The following is an 18,490-nucleotide window of genomic DNA, read 5'->3' as shown; positions in this document are numbered from 1 at the left end:
GAAAAAGTCAAACGGGCTCCTTCCCTTGCGAGCTCTGATGTGCGCTGAAAAAGTGGTTTACCCCCACATATGGGGTATCAGCTTATTCAGGAGAAATTGCACAACAAATTTTGTGGCTCATTTTCTCTTTTAACACTTGTGAAAAAAAAAATTGGTTCTGAAGTAAATTTTTGGCAAAAAAAAGTTAAATGTTAATTTTTTCCTTCCATATTGCTTTAATTCCTGTGAAGCAAGTAAAGGGTTAATAAACTTCTTGAATGTGGTTTTGAGCACCTTGAGGGGTCTAGTTTTTAGAACGGTGTCATTTTTGGGTATTTTCTGTCATGTACATCCCTCAAAATGACTTTAAATATGATGTGGTCCCTAAAAAAAATGGTTTTGTAAATTTTGTTGTAAAAATGAGAAATCGCTGATCAACTTTTAACCCTTATAACTTCCTAACAAAAAAATTTTGCTTCCAAAATTGTGCTGATGTAAAGGAGACATGTGGGAAATGTTATTTATTAAGAAATTTGTGTGACACATCTCTCTGATTTAAGGACATAAAAATTTAAAGTTTTAAAATTGCAAAATTTTCAAAATTTTTGCCATATTTCCGTTTTTTTTCAGAAATAAACACTAGACTTATCGAATAAATTTTACCACTAACATGAAGTACAATATGTCACGATGAAAAAACAATCTCAGAATCAGCAGGATCCGTTAATGCGTTCCAGAGTTGTAACCTCATAAAGTGACAGTGGTCAGAATTGTAAAAATTGGCCTGGTCATTAAGCTGCAAACTGGCTCTGTCACTAAGGGGTTATACTAAAACTGACAGTCTGTCACTTGTTTTTGACTCGCCGACTCTTGCGCAGTAGCCTATCATCAAAGAAGGGTAGAACACTGAAAAGGAATGCCAGGAGATGGAATGTGCAAGGGCGAGATTTCCGAACGAGCACTCGATGTCACAGTGACAGAGTGACATTGTGGAAGGTGATGCATAAGATATTGAAGTGTGGAGGCAGAGTTATCTTACGGGCAGCATCCTCCCCATTAGGCCTCTTTCACACTTCAGTTTTTTACAATCAGTCACAATCCGCCAGGTTTTGAAAAAAACGGATCCTCAATTTTCTTTTGAGGATCCGTTTTTTTCACCATTGACTTGCATTAATGGCGGATTGTGATGGATTGCTGTCCGTTGCATCCGTTTTTTGTGAGGATCCGCCAAAAGTTGCTGTCCGTCACCATCCTCAAAGATTTCAAAACGGAGCTTGCAACGTTTTTTTCTGTGGCGGATCCTCCAGACACTTATTCAACCCGAAATTCTTTCTGGGTGCCGGACAAAATCTCTCTCTCTCTCTCTCTCTCCCCCCCCCCCCTGGCCAGCAGTTCCATTATATTTCCTCGTTTTCAGGATCCGTCTAAAAACGGATCCTGTGCCATCCGTTCGCATCAGTTGAGAACGGATCCGCTTGTCTGACTTTTTGGCGGATTTGAACTGATGCTAAAAAACTGAAGTGTGAAAGAGGCCTTACCTGGAAGAACTAATTTACTGATAAAGTGATAAAAGATGATTTCTTAACAACCACTCCTCTGATATGAGGCATGCAGGTATGACTTTTTAAAGTATGCCCATATTAATAGGTTAGATAAATCAAATATGGTGACAGATTCCCTATTAAAAGGTTCTCTAGGCTTGGGCTTCAAGTCTGCAGTAACTCTATGTGATGACTTGTGAATCCTCACAGCTCTTGCATGCTGTCAGAATTCTCTGGTGCAAGTAGCAAATGGGCGCATGACCATAAGTATGCAATTTGCATACATGCGTTGAAGTGCTGACTAGACGTGCTCTGCCTAATTCAATACTGTTATAATCGCATACTGTTTAGTGCAAGCTTGAATAGTGGCCCAATGTGCCACGGACCATATTTTCCCAGAAATGGCATAACTAAGCAGCTATGTTGATGTTCGCTGGAGCCTCTAGTGAGGCTTGTGTGGCAGGTAGCTGACAGGTACCAGTCTAGGGCGGCAGCCGGGAGTAGCATCTGACCCCTAAAGGGACAGGGCACTAAAACTATAGGTGCAGCCTGGTACAGTAGGTATACTATCTGGCTCAGCTGATTCAAATACAGAATTAACAAAAAATGTCCCAAAGAAAATCAGTTAATGGCACTTCACATCAGTTAAACATCAACAGCATGGATGTCAGTCTATCTGAGATAAAGAAGAGATCCATAAGTAAAATAAATAAGTTTATTTCAATATATTAAAAAATGAACATATACGAATAAAAAAGCAAGATGTCTCTTAATACCAATATCCTTAACTAACAATATCAGGCTAGATGCTAAAATCCACAGAAATAACAGAGAGTAGTTAACTATTTCCAATAACTCACTAAGAGAAGGCTATTTATATACTGTATATATATACATCGGCCTCTGCGGGAAGCATATTCCTTCTGCTTCCGGTCTTCACCCCAGGATACGGGGTTAAACTCTGGAGCTGCTACTGAAGTTGCTTTCATGCTCAGCACCTCCCCTCTGACTTCTTCTGCCATTAGCCGTGAGTTACCTCGGGGCAGGACGCTGGACTCCAGGACAGCATCAAGGGTTTCCTTCAGGCCTTCGACTTCTTTCCAAATTCTTCTCATTCCGTGCCGTAAATCACAAGACCACTGCGGCTCTTCCTCACTCAGGGTGTGTACTCCGCAACACTGGACCATCCCTGTCAACGCTGCAACCCTCTGCTCCTGCTCGCCTATGCGCACCTCTGCCCCGATGTCTGAGAAATTCATTCATGGGTTAGCTCGCAGGCGCTCAAGCAACAACCTCCCAAGCAGCACATCTCTCTGGCCTGTCACCAACTGGTCTTGCAGCACTATGTTAGGGGGTCCTATGCCATCTTTTTTTAGAATTGCGGTGTGTAACTCCTGTAGCGTGTTCATATACTACGTCACAGTCTCCTCCTCTCTTTGAATATTCCTAAATAAACGCATGCGTAACTCTCCTACGTCTGTGGTGTCTCCATGCCTCTCTTCAAGTATTTGCAGTACTTTGTCAAAGGTGTCTCGTGCCTGGGGGGGTCATAGCATGATGGAATTCCTCGCTTCTCCATCTAGAGCCATCACAGCAACCTCCGCCTCTAACATAGGAGTCATGGGGTTCATCCTCATTATTCCCCTGACCCGCTCAGTCCAGCTCCATAACCGAACATTGCTTTCTGTGAACTTGGGGAGATTACTGAAAATTGTCCCCAGCGGTATACTGGCCCATGGAGCTCCCACTACCACTTGGTCTACCACCCCTGTGCCCGTAGACTGCATCATGCCAACTACGCAAGTGCAAGGTAAGGAGCAGGAACGCAGGATGCAGTGACGGGATGTAGGTAGAGCAAGGGTTTACAGGTTTATTTACAGGGGAAATACTCCACACAGGGAGGTAAAGAGTTAAACAGTATTAAAGGCACAGTACAATACAACGGTTCAAATAGTAGCAAATGTATAAGGAAGTCCTAATACTGCAGCTCTTGCTGCGAACTCAATGGTGCCGGCAACGGCCGTCGCAATGTCCTCATTAATGGGGTCAAGCAGACAATAATAGCCCCATCTTCTGGTGACAGTGGTCGGTCTCCAATACCTTCCACTGCCCCTAGTCCATATACTGTAGTTTGCTACAAAGGTAAGGGCCATGACTACTGTCTAAGCTCGACAAGACTCCTGCACAACTCTCCCCACAGTCTCAGTGAAGCGAGCCCAAAGTGGCTGATGGTGAAAGGGGTCGCGATCTGGTATGGGCCCCATGTGGCTCAGAAGTTGCTTAACGGCATAGTCAGGGTACAAGGGTCTGTCCTCTCCTCGGTCACTAGTATGGGGCACATGTGTTATACTCACGGACATGGAGTGCTCTGTGCCTTGCTTTCTGACAGTCACTGGACCCACACTGTACCTCCCTTTCTCTCTGGTCCACGCTGTTGGTGGCGGGCGATGACAGGCACTAGCTCGCACGCTGCTGATGTTCTCAGGACATGGCGCTTCTCCCTCTGGCGGCTGCAAGGCTGGCTCAGCTCTACTCAGTGTGCATGTCTCTTCTCTATTTATATGGCTCAGTTCTGCACGGTTCTGCCCAGGGTATACAGCCTTGCTCTGCTGGCACGGCTCGGCATCAGTCTCTCTCTCCAGCATGCTCAGAGGCGTATCTAGGCTTTCTGGCACCCGGGGCAAGAATTCGGTTTGGCGCCCCCCCCGCCCAAGTACATATGCGACTTGCAAACTTAGCCATGTACCCACAAGCTGCTCTCCCTAATGCTCTCAATGTTCATTAAAAAACTGAGAGAAGCAGGAAGAGAAGCTCATTGTCACAGGACCATAACTATGAAAATCGCATATGAGTGAAGTGTCCATGTGATGACTACTGGAACCTGCAGAGCTGAGTCCTGACATTGCAGCTTCTGAATTCTCACAACAAATGCACTGCACACTTTTAGGATTCTCCCTTGCCGATGTACAATCATGTCAGCACAAGTATGTGATTTGTATACTTCTGGCCACACTCCGACTAGACGTGCCCAGCCTCGCTCTGTTCATTTTCATTGAGTGAGGCCACACATGTCTAGTCAGCATGTGACCGTATGTATGTAAATTACCAGCACAAGAGAATCCTAACAGCGTTCAGTGAGCACTGTGAGAATTCAGAAGTCTGCAGTCACATAGAATGACTGCAGACTCAGCACAAACCTGGACAACCCCTTTAATGTTCCTAGCATAAATAAAAACATGAGAATTAGTCAGTGTCACAAATAACATTTACATCCAGGTACCTCATAGATGATGTCGTCTCTGCAGTCGTTCTCCTTTTCTTCTTCTTGTCCAGACCCCATGATGAGATTTCTCATCACCAGCCATCTCTGCAGACTTCCATCTTCTCCGGTCTTCTGCAGCAAATCTCCACACGATCCCCGTAAAGATAGAAGTGTCATTATAATGACCCTAAATACAAATATCTGCAATATACTGTCGCCTCACACTATTCCCCTCCTTCCTCATACTGTCTCCTCTAACATCCCTCCTGTTCACCATACTGTCTTTTCATATATTTACCCCTCACTCTCTATACTGTCTGCTCACACATACCCCCGACTCCCAATACTGTGTCTGCACACATCCCATCACCCTCACTCCCCATACTGTCTCCACTTACATTAACCCATTCGCTCCCCATACTGTCTGCACCCATCATACTGTGTCAGCACCAACCCCCCATACTGTTTCCTCATACATACTCTTCATTTTGTGTCCTCAAATCTCTCCACACATTAAATCCCCCCATCCCCACTCCAAATCCCCCATCCCCAATCCCCCACACACATTAAGTACCCCCCATCCCCACTCCAAATCCCCCCACACACATTAAATAACCCCCATCCACACTCCAAATCCCTCACACACATTAAATAACCCCCATCCCCACTCCAAATCCCCCCACACACATTAAATAACCCCCCATCCCCACTCCAAATCCCCCCACACACATTAAATCCCCCATCCCCACTCCAAATCCCCACACACATTAACCCAATCTCCACTCATTAACCCCCATCACCACTCCAAATCCCCCTACACATTAAATAACACCCATCCCCACTCCAAATACCCCCACACATTAACCCCAACCCCACTCATTAACCCCCATCACCACTCATTAACCCCCACACACATTAACCCCCATCCCCACTCTTTAATGCCCCCACACATTAACCCCCATCCCCATTCATTAACCCCCCACACATTAACTGTTATCCCCACTCAATAACCCCCGAATCATTAACCCCATCCCCATTCATTAATGCCCCCACACATTAACCCCATCCCCATTCATTAACCCCCCACACTTTAACCCTTATTCCCACTCATTAATGCCCCCACACATTAACCCCCATGCCCTCTACAAATCCCCCCACACATTAACCCCCATCCCCTCTACAAATCCCCCCCCTCTCCACTCATTAACTCCCCCTCATCTCCCATCTTCGGTGGTTCTTCAGCTCCACAGTGGAGCACACTTACCATCAGGGTTCTCTCTAGGCGCCGGGGAGTGACGTCAGCAGCGTGATCACATGACCTGATCACGCTGCTGACGTCGCTCTGACCCGGCGGTCAGAGCTTCAATTGTACTGGCGTCTGTATAGACGCCAGTACAATTGTTCCCTGGGAGCCGGTACGCGCTCCTTCTCTGCGCCGGCTGCGAGCTTGACAGCTGACACAGAGAACCGCCGACTCCCAGGCCGGGGGGGCGGCAGAACGCAGCCGCCAGGGAGGACACTGTGGACTGCTGCATTAGGCGGCTGACTGCGCCCCCCTGCTGGCTGCACCTGGGGCAAATGCCCCGGCTGCCCCCCCTAGATACGCCACTGAGCATGCTACTGTATATGCTTTGCTCTGCATGCGACAGGGTCCTCTCTATGTGGCCTGCTGCAGTGCCAGTACTCTCTGAGGGAAGGGGAGGCAGAGCGCACCACTCACCACTCTGCTCGCTGCTCTGCCCTGGCGCCAAACTGCTCTGCTTTGAGTGCTTCCTCCCTGTTGCTGCGCGCCCTTTTCTAGCTCTCCACGCCCCCTCCTGTCAGCAGGAAGCTCTGTCTCACTCATGTTTCCCTCATGCAGCAGGGGAAGGTCCACCCCACTCAGGCTTCCCCCCGGGAATAGAGGATGCAGCCTTCCTATTTCCGAACCCGGCATGCAGGTACCCGAGGTCCGGTCTATCTCCTTACATAGACATGTGTAGAAGGAATGTGGCCAGAAGTATCAAATTGCAAGCTGTGAGGATTCATGAGTAGACATGAGCAAATATCATCAGATCCGTCCATACTCAGCTCACTAATAGAGCTTACCGAATAGCTGCGGCGGGAACCCAGACACCTGGATTGCTCTCGATAATCAGGTGTCCGGCGCTGCAGCTGCGTGTGTCGAAGCTGTGTGACAGTCACAACACACATGCTCTCCATGCATGTGTTGTGACTGTCACACAGCCGCGACATATGCAGCTGCGGAGCCGGACACCTGATTATCAGCAGCGCTCCAAGTATCCGGGTTCTCGCTGCAGCCATTCGGTAAGCTCTATTAGCGAGCTGAATAAGTAGGAATCCGATGATATTTGCTCATGCGATTCATGAATCTCCAGTCACATAGAGTGACAACAGACCTGAGCCTCAACTCTGGACAACTCTTAAATGTGTAGTACCTGCAGAAAATGTGATTACTCCCACAATGCAAATTATAATAGAAGGATTTGTGCATCTGTACAATTCTGGGTGATATCAGGTCTGAAGCCTGCAGAATTGCAGATGTAGTTCAAGATTTAATTCAGTACAGCTTGTCAGTATGATTTGAATTTTCATTAGGATGTCCGTCATTTCACATGGAAAAATAGCACAGCATACATGATGATGGAACCTGCTATAGAGCTACCTAACAAAGGTTCAAAATTATATATTGCTGAACTACAGTTCAGGCTATGTGCCCACGATCAGGATATAGCAGCATTTTGGACGCAGCATATTTTCTCTGCATCCAAAATGCTACGTTTTAAGAATGCAGGTAAATCAGCATGTGTTCATTGAACCATGTGGATTTACCGCATCTAAAGGGGGCTTCACACATAGCGATATCGCTAGCAATATCGCTAGAGCGTCACCAATTTTGTGACGCAGCAGCGATATTGCTAGCGATATCGCTACATGTGACACTTACCTCCGACCGGCTCCCCCAGTGGCTACCGCTGATCGCGCGAGAATGTCCTGGGCTGTTTCTCGGCGGCGGCTTCCTGCTGGCGCCGACGAGTGACGCGTGGACGCAGGCGGAGGACGTCATCATTGCCGCGTCTGACAGGTAAGTAACGACCACTGCTGCGTCGCTGCATCGCTGGTGAGATCTGCCTGTTTGGCAGCTCACTAGCGACCATTTAGCGATGCACCAGCGATCCTGACCGGGTCGTATCGTTGTCGGGATCGCTGGTGCATCGCTAAATGTAACGGGGCCCTAATGAATGGCTATGGGTGAGACCATGCAGTGGAGAGTTCTCCACTACAGATAATTAACATGCTGTGGCTTGTAAACCTGCACCGTGTGTGAGTTTACGCAGCGTCAAAGAGAAGCACAGTGGGCATTGACTTTCTATAAATCCCATCCACTGTGCTCAGCGCAGGTGAGCTGCATCCAGAACGCTGCTATTCCAGATCATGGTCACATACCGTAAAAGTTCTGCTATGAACAGAATTAAAAGTTAAAATGAAAATTTTTTTTTTTTTTCACTTTTACTAGGACAGCGTGGAAATGGAAAGTTTCCAAATTGAGTGCAGAAAGGATGGAACATGGAGTAATGAGGTTCCAAGATGTCAAAGTAAGAAACATGTCACTGTCAAATATAAAGAACCTGAAAATATGTTCAGAACACATCATTATCTCTTATTGTGAGGGCTGTTCCGCACTATTGCCAAATCCTTCAGCAAAGTACAACTTTTGAAGCCAAGAACTGCCTGCTGATTTCTATAGCTCTGTATTTGCTTCATTGGAGTTGATAGGACTACATGTTCCAGTTTATTTTTCCTAATGGTTTATATCTCTTATATCGAAGAACAATAAGTTTAGCTTGTAAGGGCACGTAAAGAATTAATATTCTTTTGAAAGAGGGAGTCCACATATTTAGTGCACTAATGATGTTGCACATGTGTTTCTTTTTCCCTTTATACAACTATGTGAAAGAATCCTCCAGTAATTGGAGTGGAACCGCTTTTCTTAATCATCCTATTTACTACTTCTGTTCTGCAAATTGACCTTCTACAATCTGGCGATGCTCCTTTCCCCTTTCCCTACTACTGGATACGAAGGAATCAATACATTTCTTTCTTAGGAGGGTTCATAATATCTGTACTCTGGTGATCGGTTTTCTGCATGGTGCTTGGTTGCCTGAATACTAATCTTCCTTTCCTCTTTTTTTCTTTTTTTTTGTCTCCACTCTCCAATCTCTATACTCCTTTCTTGCTTTCCATCTTTTCACAAAGCTACAGAAAAGGATGTGAGGATGAGCTGAAGACTGGATTGAGAACAAGCTGTCATTGGCCTGTTGTCATGTGTCCCAATGTTAAAGAACGCTTTGTGTACCTCGTATATTAATCGCACAAGACAGATGAGTGTGTGAACAGCTCAGCTTTCTACTGGAGGTCTCGGACTGCAGTCATGGCATACAATAAGCAGGCAGCCCCCTCATCCAGTTCAGCCTGTTGCTCTCATTAAGTACTCACAACACATTTGCCAGAGGAAACAATGATTATTACATAGACTGAAAAGTCTGTCTGCTGACTTTCTCGCTCTACTAAAATGTCATTTGCATATGCGTAGCTGTGGCTTCAATATTCAAAGAGCATTCCTTCCTAAAGAGCTTTTATCCGGACTTGTTGACAGAATTATCACTCCTGAATATAAGACATGTATTTTTGGAACTATCTATAAATGTTATGTAATGCTATGATAATTATTGATATTATTATATTTTATTTATCATCTACATGGTATACAGCTCTTCTACTATACATTTATTTGTGCATTATTATGTGATGACAACTAAGTTTACAATTAGTAAGTAGTGCATTTACATGAATAAATGCATATATTTCTAGATTTCTTTAGTCATATTTATTATTTAGAAATCCTAGACTATAAAGGGAATTTGTCACCAGGCTTCTGCTACCTCATCTGAGATCAGTATAATGTAGGCAAATAGACCCAGCAGTTCTGACCTAGAGTTTTTAGATTTAGCAATGTAGCAGAGCTGAAAAGCTAACTCCGCCCACAGCTAGGCTCTGTATGTACAGTCTGTAGTCAGTGAGCTGCTTATCACAGGAGTGGGCGGAGTCAGACTAGCATGCACAGGCTGCTGCAGCTGCTGTAGTCTGGGCAATGATAATCACCAGGTGATAAAACCTCCCTTACAAGTAAACAACCACAACCAGCTTGAATTGTAACACATCATTGAAATCTGTGTTTTAACCCCTACATCATTCTGTTTTCAGATTACATAGCAGAAACCAGCTGACAGATTTAATTAATTAGCATGACTTTTCAGAAACTCCCAGTTGTAGTTTTTTTTTTATTAAAAAACTAGCAAACTGCGCTTTACTCCTTGTTCCTGAGTACAGCAATGAGTCTCTGTCGCTGCTCTGGGCATTTGGAACTGGTGTTGCTGACATCATGTGGACTTAGCGTCCCTGAGCACACTGATTGGCTGCTGCTCTGCTGATATTAGGTTGGCACCGCAGCTAATACCAGATACATGAAGCAATGACAGACACTCAGTGCTGGATACAAGGATGGTGGGAAAATTGCAATTTATTCTTTTAATAACAAACTGGATCTAAAAAGCAAGAAATTCTGTAAGAAGACAACTTCTCTAAGGGTGAATTCATATTCTGCGGCAGAATTTTTTTGGGCTGCCCCACTCATCTGTACCAAGCCTTTCAGATGAGCAAAATTGATTTTCAGTCACAGAAGTTTCCACAACTAAATTGTCAATGTGTGAATTTACCCTAAGAAGTAAAGCAGGATGGTTTTGACTAAATTTTTTTTTAGCCCTTTTAATTATGTACATGATAAATATGAGAAGAAAAAGTATGCAACCAAAAGAAACATAAATAGGACTAAAATAACTTAGATGGTATGTTCCATCACACTTGCCATGGTTAGAAATGTTGCTTCAGGTCATGGTATGCTGAGTCCAATGGAGCATGGACGATCTGCCAGGCCTCTGCTTAGCAGCTGTAAAGCCTCTGTGTACTGGCATCCAGTCTCTGAGCACTGTGAATTTCTAAAACTTGGTATCAGCTTTTTTTTAATAGTAGCTTCTTTTTAAATAGTATATGAACAGCAATGAACAGGATTCTCCCCTCCTATGTGATATATTTTAGGCTGCAAAGTCAATAAAGGATAAACTATTTTTGAAACTATTGCTAGCAGTCAAAGCATGCAAAAATGGCAAGAGAAAAAGTAGGAAATATTCTTAGATCTACAAGCATAAAATGTAAAAGGGTTCTCTCACACTGGCATATAAAAAGGCCAAGTGTTCTCCAGTGTTTCATCAGATAGCACACGGACCAACGTTATACTAATGTAATAACGTGCAGGTGCTGTGTATGTCACCACGGAACAGAGACAGACCAAAAGTTAAAGGGTTTTATTTACAGGGATCTAAACCTCCTTGCAGGGAGCAAACAGTGGGGGTTAAACTGGCAGAAGAATGATGAAATAACGGTTTATGAAACTTAGGCAAAGTTATCAAACAGTCAAGGCAGATAATGGTAATTAACGGGTATTCATGAAACTTATCAGTCTGAAGGAATCTTGCTTGAAGGGTCGTCTTCTCCAATGTCAGCGCCGTCAGCAGCGGCACTTGTAGTCTCTGTAGTCACTGTATACACTGTAATCTCTGTTAGATGGTAGTCGGGATCTCCAGGGTTAAGGTAGAAAGCAGGGGGACACTAGGACTGACTGGGTTTCCCCTGCTCTGAGTCTCTGCCTTCAAACTAACACTCTCTTGTTAAGTCTCTCTGCTGGAACAAGTCTCAGACTCTTGTTAAGTCTCTCTGCTGGAATCAGGGGCTCTGACCTGTCACAGCGGGCACCAGGGTTGCGCACGCGGTTATCTCTCTCTGCACGGTCAGGAGGACATCTTCCCCTAATAAGTGGGGGCTTTGCTTCAACATACTCACAGGCAGCAGTCTGTATGTCACGTCCTCCTGTCTTATCTTTCTGGCTGGGAGAGCTTTCTCCTCCCGTGCCTGTAGCTGCGTCCTGTTCTGTCTCCTGCACAAGCTGCTCTGCCCTGAGTGCGCTCTGTCTTCCTGTCCTCTGCCTCCACCCCTTCCTGTCCAGCACAACTTCCTCTTCCCCACTGTTACTCACAGGCCAATGATGCAGTTGGTCCAGGTCCAAAAGTCTTACCCCTGGCAACCCTACTGCGCAGCTATATTGTTCCGGACACGGAGATGAGGAGGTAAACCCTTTTTTGTTCTTCTTGTGCTTCACCCCCTTACACTATGGTGCCGTGCAGATCTGCGATTATTTTCTCATGATGATTCGGCAAGTGCATTCAATATTCAGATCACCCATACGAGTCTATGGGTGTGTGTAACACATTGGACTGCACTCGGACGTCATAGAGACAACGGAGAAGATGGAGAAATTAAGTTCTCCATCTTCTCTGCACCAGTGCTGCAATGCTGCAATTCTCTCATGGAAGAGAATTAGATCACACTCGGCACAAACTGTAACAGAGTTTGAGGAGAGAGCCATTAGCATAATCGGCCCGATTCTCTCGCATTAGAGAATAAACACCAGTGTGAGCGAACCATAAGAGTGGGTATTGCAGTGTAAAAAACAGTACTCTTGAACTCATGTACAAAAGAAGAAGATGTACACGCATGGGAGAGACCTGTCAATCAACGAGAGCAGAGCAGGGATTTGACTGAAGGGGGCTGTGCCAGCCTAGCCTTTCTCTATCTATATTCCCCGGCTAGTTCTTCAAACTATGTTTTCTTTGAAACTCCCGTGCATTTCAAGAAAAACATAACTGGATGCAATTATGCAGTCAGGCTCTGATTCATGATTCATGCTGCCTGTGGTTTGAGCAGCATGAATCAAGTGATAGGCTCCCTTTAAATGTATATGTTTTTTTTGTTTGCTTTTTTGTGTTTTTGGCATTCAAAACTACAAATCATCCTACAAAAATATCAAACCCTCATGTGACTTTATCAATGTTACATCTGTACGTCCCAACTAGGAATAAGTTAAAAACAAAGTAAAAAAAATGCACTTGGTACCCAACAAGCTTGTATATTGTACAGTGGCATGTAAAATATTGAGAACACCTGGTCAAAATTACTGTTTTTGGAAACAGTTAATCAAGTTGAAGATTAATTGATTTCTAAAATCCCTAAAGTTAAAGATGACACATTTCTATTTTGGGCAAAAAATATATATATTTTCATCATTAACATTTAAAAAATTACAAAAAGGAAAATGGTCCGATGTGGTTAGTACTTAGCAGCACCCAATTTTAAAAGTATCACAGCTTGTAAATGCTTTTTTGTAGCCAGACAAGTTTCTTTCAAATCTTGTTTCAGGGATTTTCATCCATTCTTTCTTTGGAAATTCTTCCACTTCTGTGAGATTCCTGGGTTGTCTTTCATGCACTGCTATTTTGAGGTCTAGCTACAGATTTTCAATGATTTTCAGATCAGAGGACTGTGAGAGCCATTGTAAAACCTTCATCTTGTGCCCTTATGAGGTTATCTTTTGTGGATTTTGCAGTGTGTTTAGAATAATTTTCTGTTTGTAGAAGCCATCCTTTTTTCAACTCCAGCTTTTTTTTACAGATGGTGTTATGTTTGCATCATGAATTTGTTGAAATTGCATTGAATACATTCTTCCCTTCAACTGTGAAATGTTCCCTGTGCCATTGGCTGCAACACAACCCCAAAACATGAGTGATCCATGCTTAATTGTTGGCCAGATGTTCTTTTCCTTAAATTTTGTGCCCTTTTACTCTACACATACCTTTGATCATTGTGGCCGAAGAGTTCTATTTTAAACTCTTCGGTCCACAGGACTTGTTTCCAAAATCCATCAAGCTTGTTTAGATGTTCTTTTGCATACATCTGATGCTGAATTTTTATGGTGAGGACGCAGGAGATGTTTTCTTATGATGACTCTTCCTTGAAGACCATATTTGTGCAGGTGTCTCTGAATAATAGAACAATTTGCCATAACTCCAGAGTCTGATAAGTCTTTCTGAAAGTCTTTTGCGGTCAAGCGGGGATTCGGATTTGCCTCTCTAGCAATACTACAAGCAGCGCTAAATTGAATTTTGCTTGGTTTTACGGACTTCCACACTTTCTGTTGACTGACATTACTTAATTGAATTTCAAACTGAGGAAAGAGCAACTTTAAAACATTTTGCTATCTTCTTATAGCCTTCTCCTGGTTTGTAGGCCTCCACCATTTTCATTTTCATAGGGCGAGGCAACTGCTTAGAAGAACCCATAGCTGCAGTTTTTTAGCACAAGGTAAGAAGAGGCTGGGTTTTTATAAAGCTGGCAAATTTGCATCACATGGCCTTTCCTAAGGATGAAAGTGAACAAGCCGTAACCCTAACAGGCTAATTAAAGTCTGAAACCTTGGTCAAAGTTATCTGAACACACAAATCTCCAAGGGTGTCCAAATGTTTGCTTAGGTTCATTTTCCTTTGTTTATTTTTTAAAATGTGAAAAATGACAATATAAATTTTTTTGCCTAAAATAGAGAGGAATTGTATCATCTTTAACTTTAACCCTTTTAGAGATCATTTCATCTTCAACTTGCTTAACTGATTATAATAGCAGTATTTTTGACCAGTGACGACCAAACTTTTACACTGTATGTGATTTGCATTCCGGAAGAGCAGACTTTGTAACAGATGTCTTACAATAATGTGATGCAGAATGCAGCGCAACAGAAACCTTTAAAGGAGCCAAGGTAAGCTGTCAGTAGTGATGACACATAGGTATACTGCAAATTCAATACATACAGGCAAGTCACAATAAAAAAAGTACAGTATCACCATACAAAAAATACTTCCATAACACTGTATTCACTGGAATACACCAATTACTTTGTCATTGAATCCTCTGTCTCTGTTTTTGTCCAATGGATTTAATGCCCCCATAAAAGTCCATAGGGCAATTATTGACTAGAATTCTTTTAATTTTAGTAGGTATAATGCTAAAAGCCACAGAAAATTAACATTAAGCTTTTGTTCTTTTCTTTTTCTAGTTGTTGACTGCAATTCACCAAAAGAGCTTGAGAATGGATATATGATTTTCTCTACACCAGAAAACACCACCACCTATCAGTCAGCTGTCACATATTCGTGCCGGGAACCTTACTACTCAATGATACCAAATATTACTAGTATGTATGAAGTGATATCTTTTATTGCATGAGTAAGCTAATAGACCCTGATAATTAGTGAAAACTACATAACTTTCCGGTGAAATATCCAGCCCAGCTGTGGAACTCAAAAGAGCGTAAGCCTATATCTACATTATCTGATAACATGCATGAAATCAGGCAGTTCTGCAGGTATAGTGGCATCTAAACTGGGGTCTAAAAAGTTGAGTCTGACAGATTTTTGATGCTTTCTAACCTTAAACTTGATTTAATATGATTGTAAGGGCTCGCTCACACAATCATATTTATGGTCCGAGTGCTGTCTATGAAAAACGGACAGCACACAGCATGCAGAGAGCATTAGGACTAATGTTATTCAACGGGGCAGTGCAGATGTGATTTTTTTCACTGACCGAATCTACATGAGTAAAAAAAATCACAGCGTGTACTAGTTTCTTCCATAAGTCGGATGAGACTTGCTTATTGAAGTCTATGGATGTGTAAAAAAAATGTTTGCCATGCAGAAACACAGTGTAGAGTCCACATTGCAGTTCTTCAACACAGAAAATTGTATATGGTCTTGTAAATCATTATTACCTGCTGATGTAAAAAATGGATTGCATATGGATTAAACACAGATGACAAGTTAGAAAAAAAGTTTTCTGGAGGATGATTTTTTATCTGCTAACATTGAATAGCAGGGAACGTCCCTTTCTACATTTAAAATGATTTAGGCAAAATGTGTATAAATGTGAAGTCCAATTTTCATCTTTTCATTGATTATAGGAGAGTTCATATTGGATGGACAATTTATGTTCAACCATAAATGATGACAGATTTTAAAAGTAAATTGCAAGATTATTATTTTCACTATCATCAAAGGTCCGACAATACCAAACCGAGGTACTTCATGAAGCTGATAGGATGATGAAGATATTATATTGGTGAGCTAGGGATACATGAGCACCTTTTATAATGGGTCACAACTTATTTACACTAGATGTGATATTTTATTACATTCAATCTAATTGTAAGATTTACTTAATTAATGAGCTTCTTATATAGCACCATCATATCCAGCAGTGTTTTACAGACATCATCACATTCCCATTGGGGCTCACAATCTACATTCCCTATCAGTATGTCTTAAGGTGCTGTCACACTAAGCGATATCGCTAGCAATATCGCGATATTGCTAGCGATATCGCTGTGTCTGATACTTACCTTCGACCAGCTCCCCCACTGGTTATCGCTGATCGCGCGAGAACGTCCAGGACTGTTTCTCGTCGTCAGCTTCCTGCGGTGCTTCCTGTGGAGAGACGAGCGACAAGCGTGGACGCGGGCGGGAGGACGCAGGATCGCCTAGTGTGACAGGTAAGTAGCGACCGCCCTCCTGTGCGATGTCGCTGGTGAGATCTGCCTGTGTGGCAGCTCACTAGCGACCACTTAGCAATGTACCAGCGATCCTGACCGCGTCATATCGCTGGTCGGGATTGCTGGTACATCACTAAGTGTGACAGTACCTTATGTGTGGGAGGAAATCAGAGAACCTTGAGGAAACCTGGGCAAAAAGAGGGAAAACAAACAAAATCGCAGATGTTGTCCTTTGTGGGATTTAAACCCTGGACCCCAGTGCTGCAAGGCTGCATAATCACTGAGCCACCATGGTTCCCTAAGGTCAATCAACAGAAATTAAATTTGGCACTGCTGATCCATATTTTGCACAATGCAGGGTTACCATAGGCGGTGGTAATCAAAAGCTCATCTTCAGTGATGCTCAGCTATATAACAAGAGTTTATATCAGCATACTTCATATGAAAAGCAAAGTGGGGTACTGCCCCAAAATATATTATTCCTTTATTTTGAGTGGATATGCAGGGACAGTAGTACAAACAGCAGACGGACTTGGGAAGTGTCAGGAGTGATGTGAAATGTCCGTAGGCCACGTGCTATTTGTTTAAACTCCCATCTCTTCATATGTACTTGAAATAAAATAATATTTTAAATTGCAAGTACCGTAATTTGTCTTCCATTTTAAGTATGTGAATACAATTGTAACTTAACCCATTATGCAGTAGAAAATAAGTCTAAAGATTTGATGTTTTTTCTCTTGTGTTGTCATATAGCAGAATACATCTGTAATGAAAATGGAGTGTGGATAAATTCTGAGATAGGAGAGAAACTTCCAGTGTGCCAGCCAGGTAAGTGGCGAACGTGGAATTCATTATGCTCTGTTATTGCCTCCCTTAACTTAACAAGATGCTTTATGTTTCCATTAAAGTATAAAATTGCTGCTTGTGATGTAAGAGACAGTTTATCAAGAAATATTTAGGTAGTAAGAATCCTCTGTGTAGCATGTTCCTGCATACTCTCCTTGCATCTCTGTTCCTGTACTGCACCAATATCCAACTTTGAACATGGCAATAACATTTCTTCATGATTCATGTTACTGATCCAGTGCATCAAGTAATTAATAAGTGTCTATATACATCGAACATCGTTGTATCTCTGCTTTTCGTTTTGTGGAACCTTATTCTTTCCTTTGACACCATTTCCATGTATGCGTGTAATGTAACCCATGTCATCATTCATTCTTATTGGGCTGTTATATATGGTTCTTGGAAGCTTTAGTCTCAGGCTCGTGCAGATTTGTGATGCAAGCGGTGACTTTGACCCTTTGCATTTTTTCTTGGTGAAGGGTGTAGCTAACATCCAATACATCTCTGACATATTTCTTTTTCATCTCACAATGATATATTATTTACCGTTAGATCATAAATAGTTTCATTTGAAAGCTTTTCAAAAATGCTCTTATGTGTGGATTTTGCATGATATTTGCTTTCTGCCTTAACTGCAGAAAATTATAGAAATACTTGCTGAAATTAGTGGCCAAAAAACATGATTGCCATATGTTATGGCTGTGCACAACAAAATCCCTGCAGCAAATTCAAAGAAAGCTCCATGTGATCCATTGCATCAGCTATACAAACTGAAGCAGAGGGGCTCCATTAATATGGCGTCCTCTTGGTGTCTAATAGTGATGAGCGAGTATACTCGTTGCTCGGGTTTTTCCTGAGCATGCCCGGGTGTCCTCCGAGTATTTTGGCGTGCTCGGAGATTTAGTTTTCCTCGCCTTGTCTGCATGATTTGCTACTTGTAGACAGCTTGAATACATGTGTGGAATGCACAAACAAAAAATCCAAAAGGACAAGTGAGCAGAGTCTTACTGGCACATAATCACTGGTAAATGGGTGCATAAAGGCTGGTGGTGCACAAGAACAGTTGCCGTTGAAGAATCAAGAAAGGTAAGTATAGTATATAACATCAATTTGAGGACTGAGCGGTAGATCTACAGGTAACATGCGACAATATTAGCAACAGTTAGGATTTGTTGAGGATTTTTACATCCTCGTTGCATCGAATCTGCAACCAATTGCTAATAGAAATACTCCAGAATTAGAAACGAGCAATATGGCCGGGGTCACACTGGCGAGGAATGCGGCCGAGTGAGAGGCGCTAAAAGCACGCATTAG

The 18,490-nt window shown here is 42.9% G+C and overlaps 1 protein-coding gene across 6 annotated transcripts in view; it reads left to right on the top strand.

Moving 5' to 3' along the window:
• The window catches only part of MASP1 (MBL associated serine protease 1), a 245,757-nt gene that overhangs the window by 94,013 nt on the left and 133,254 nt on the right, over positions 1-18,490 (top strand). For 2 of the 6 annotated variants that reach the window (XM_073589389.1, XM_073589387.1), the window contains exons 8-10: positions 8,300-8,378; positions 14,840-14,977; positions 17,087-17,158. In XM_073589389.1, coding sequence (XP_073445490.1) covers positions 8,300-8,378; positions 14,840-14,977; positions 17,087-17,158 — 289 coding nt within the window. Of the gene's footprint in view, positions 1-8,299; positions 8,379-9,039; positions 9,656-14,839; positions 14,978-17,083; positions 17,159-18,490 lie in introns of those variants that run through there. The other 4 variants (XM_073589388.1, XM_073589386.1, XM_073589391.1 and 1 more) reach the window with 3 other exon arrangements.

Source organism: Dendrobates tinctorius, unplaced genomic scaffold (assembly GCF_039654945.1).
Source record: "Dendrobates tinctorius isolate UK_male_01 unplaced genomic scaffold, ASM3965494v1 ptg000107l, whole genome shotgun sequence".
Lineage (NCBI taxonomy): Eukaryota > Metazoa > Chordata > Amphibia > Anura > Dendrobatidae > Dendrobates > Dendrobates tinctorius.
The sequence above is the reverse complement of the archived record's forward strand: the minus strand, read 5'-3'. Positions and strand labels throughout refer to the sequence as shown.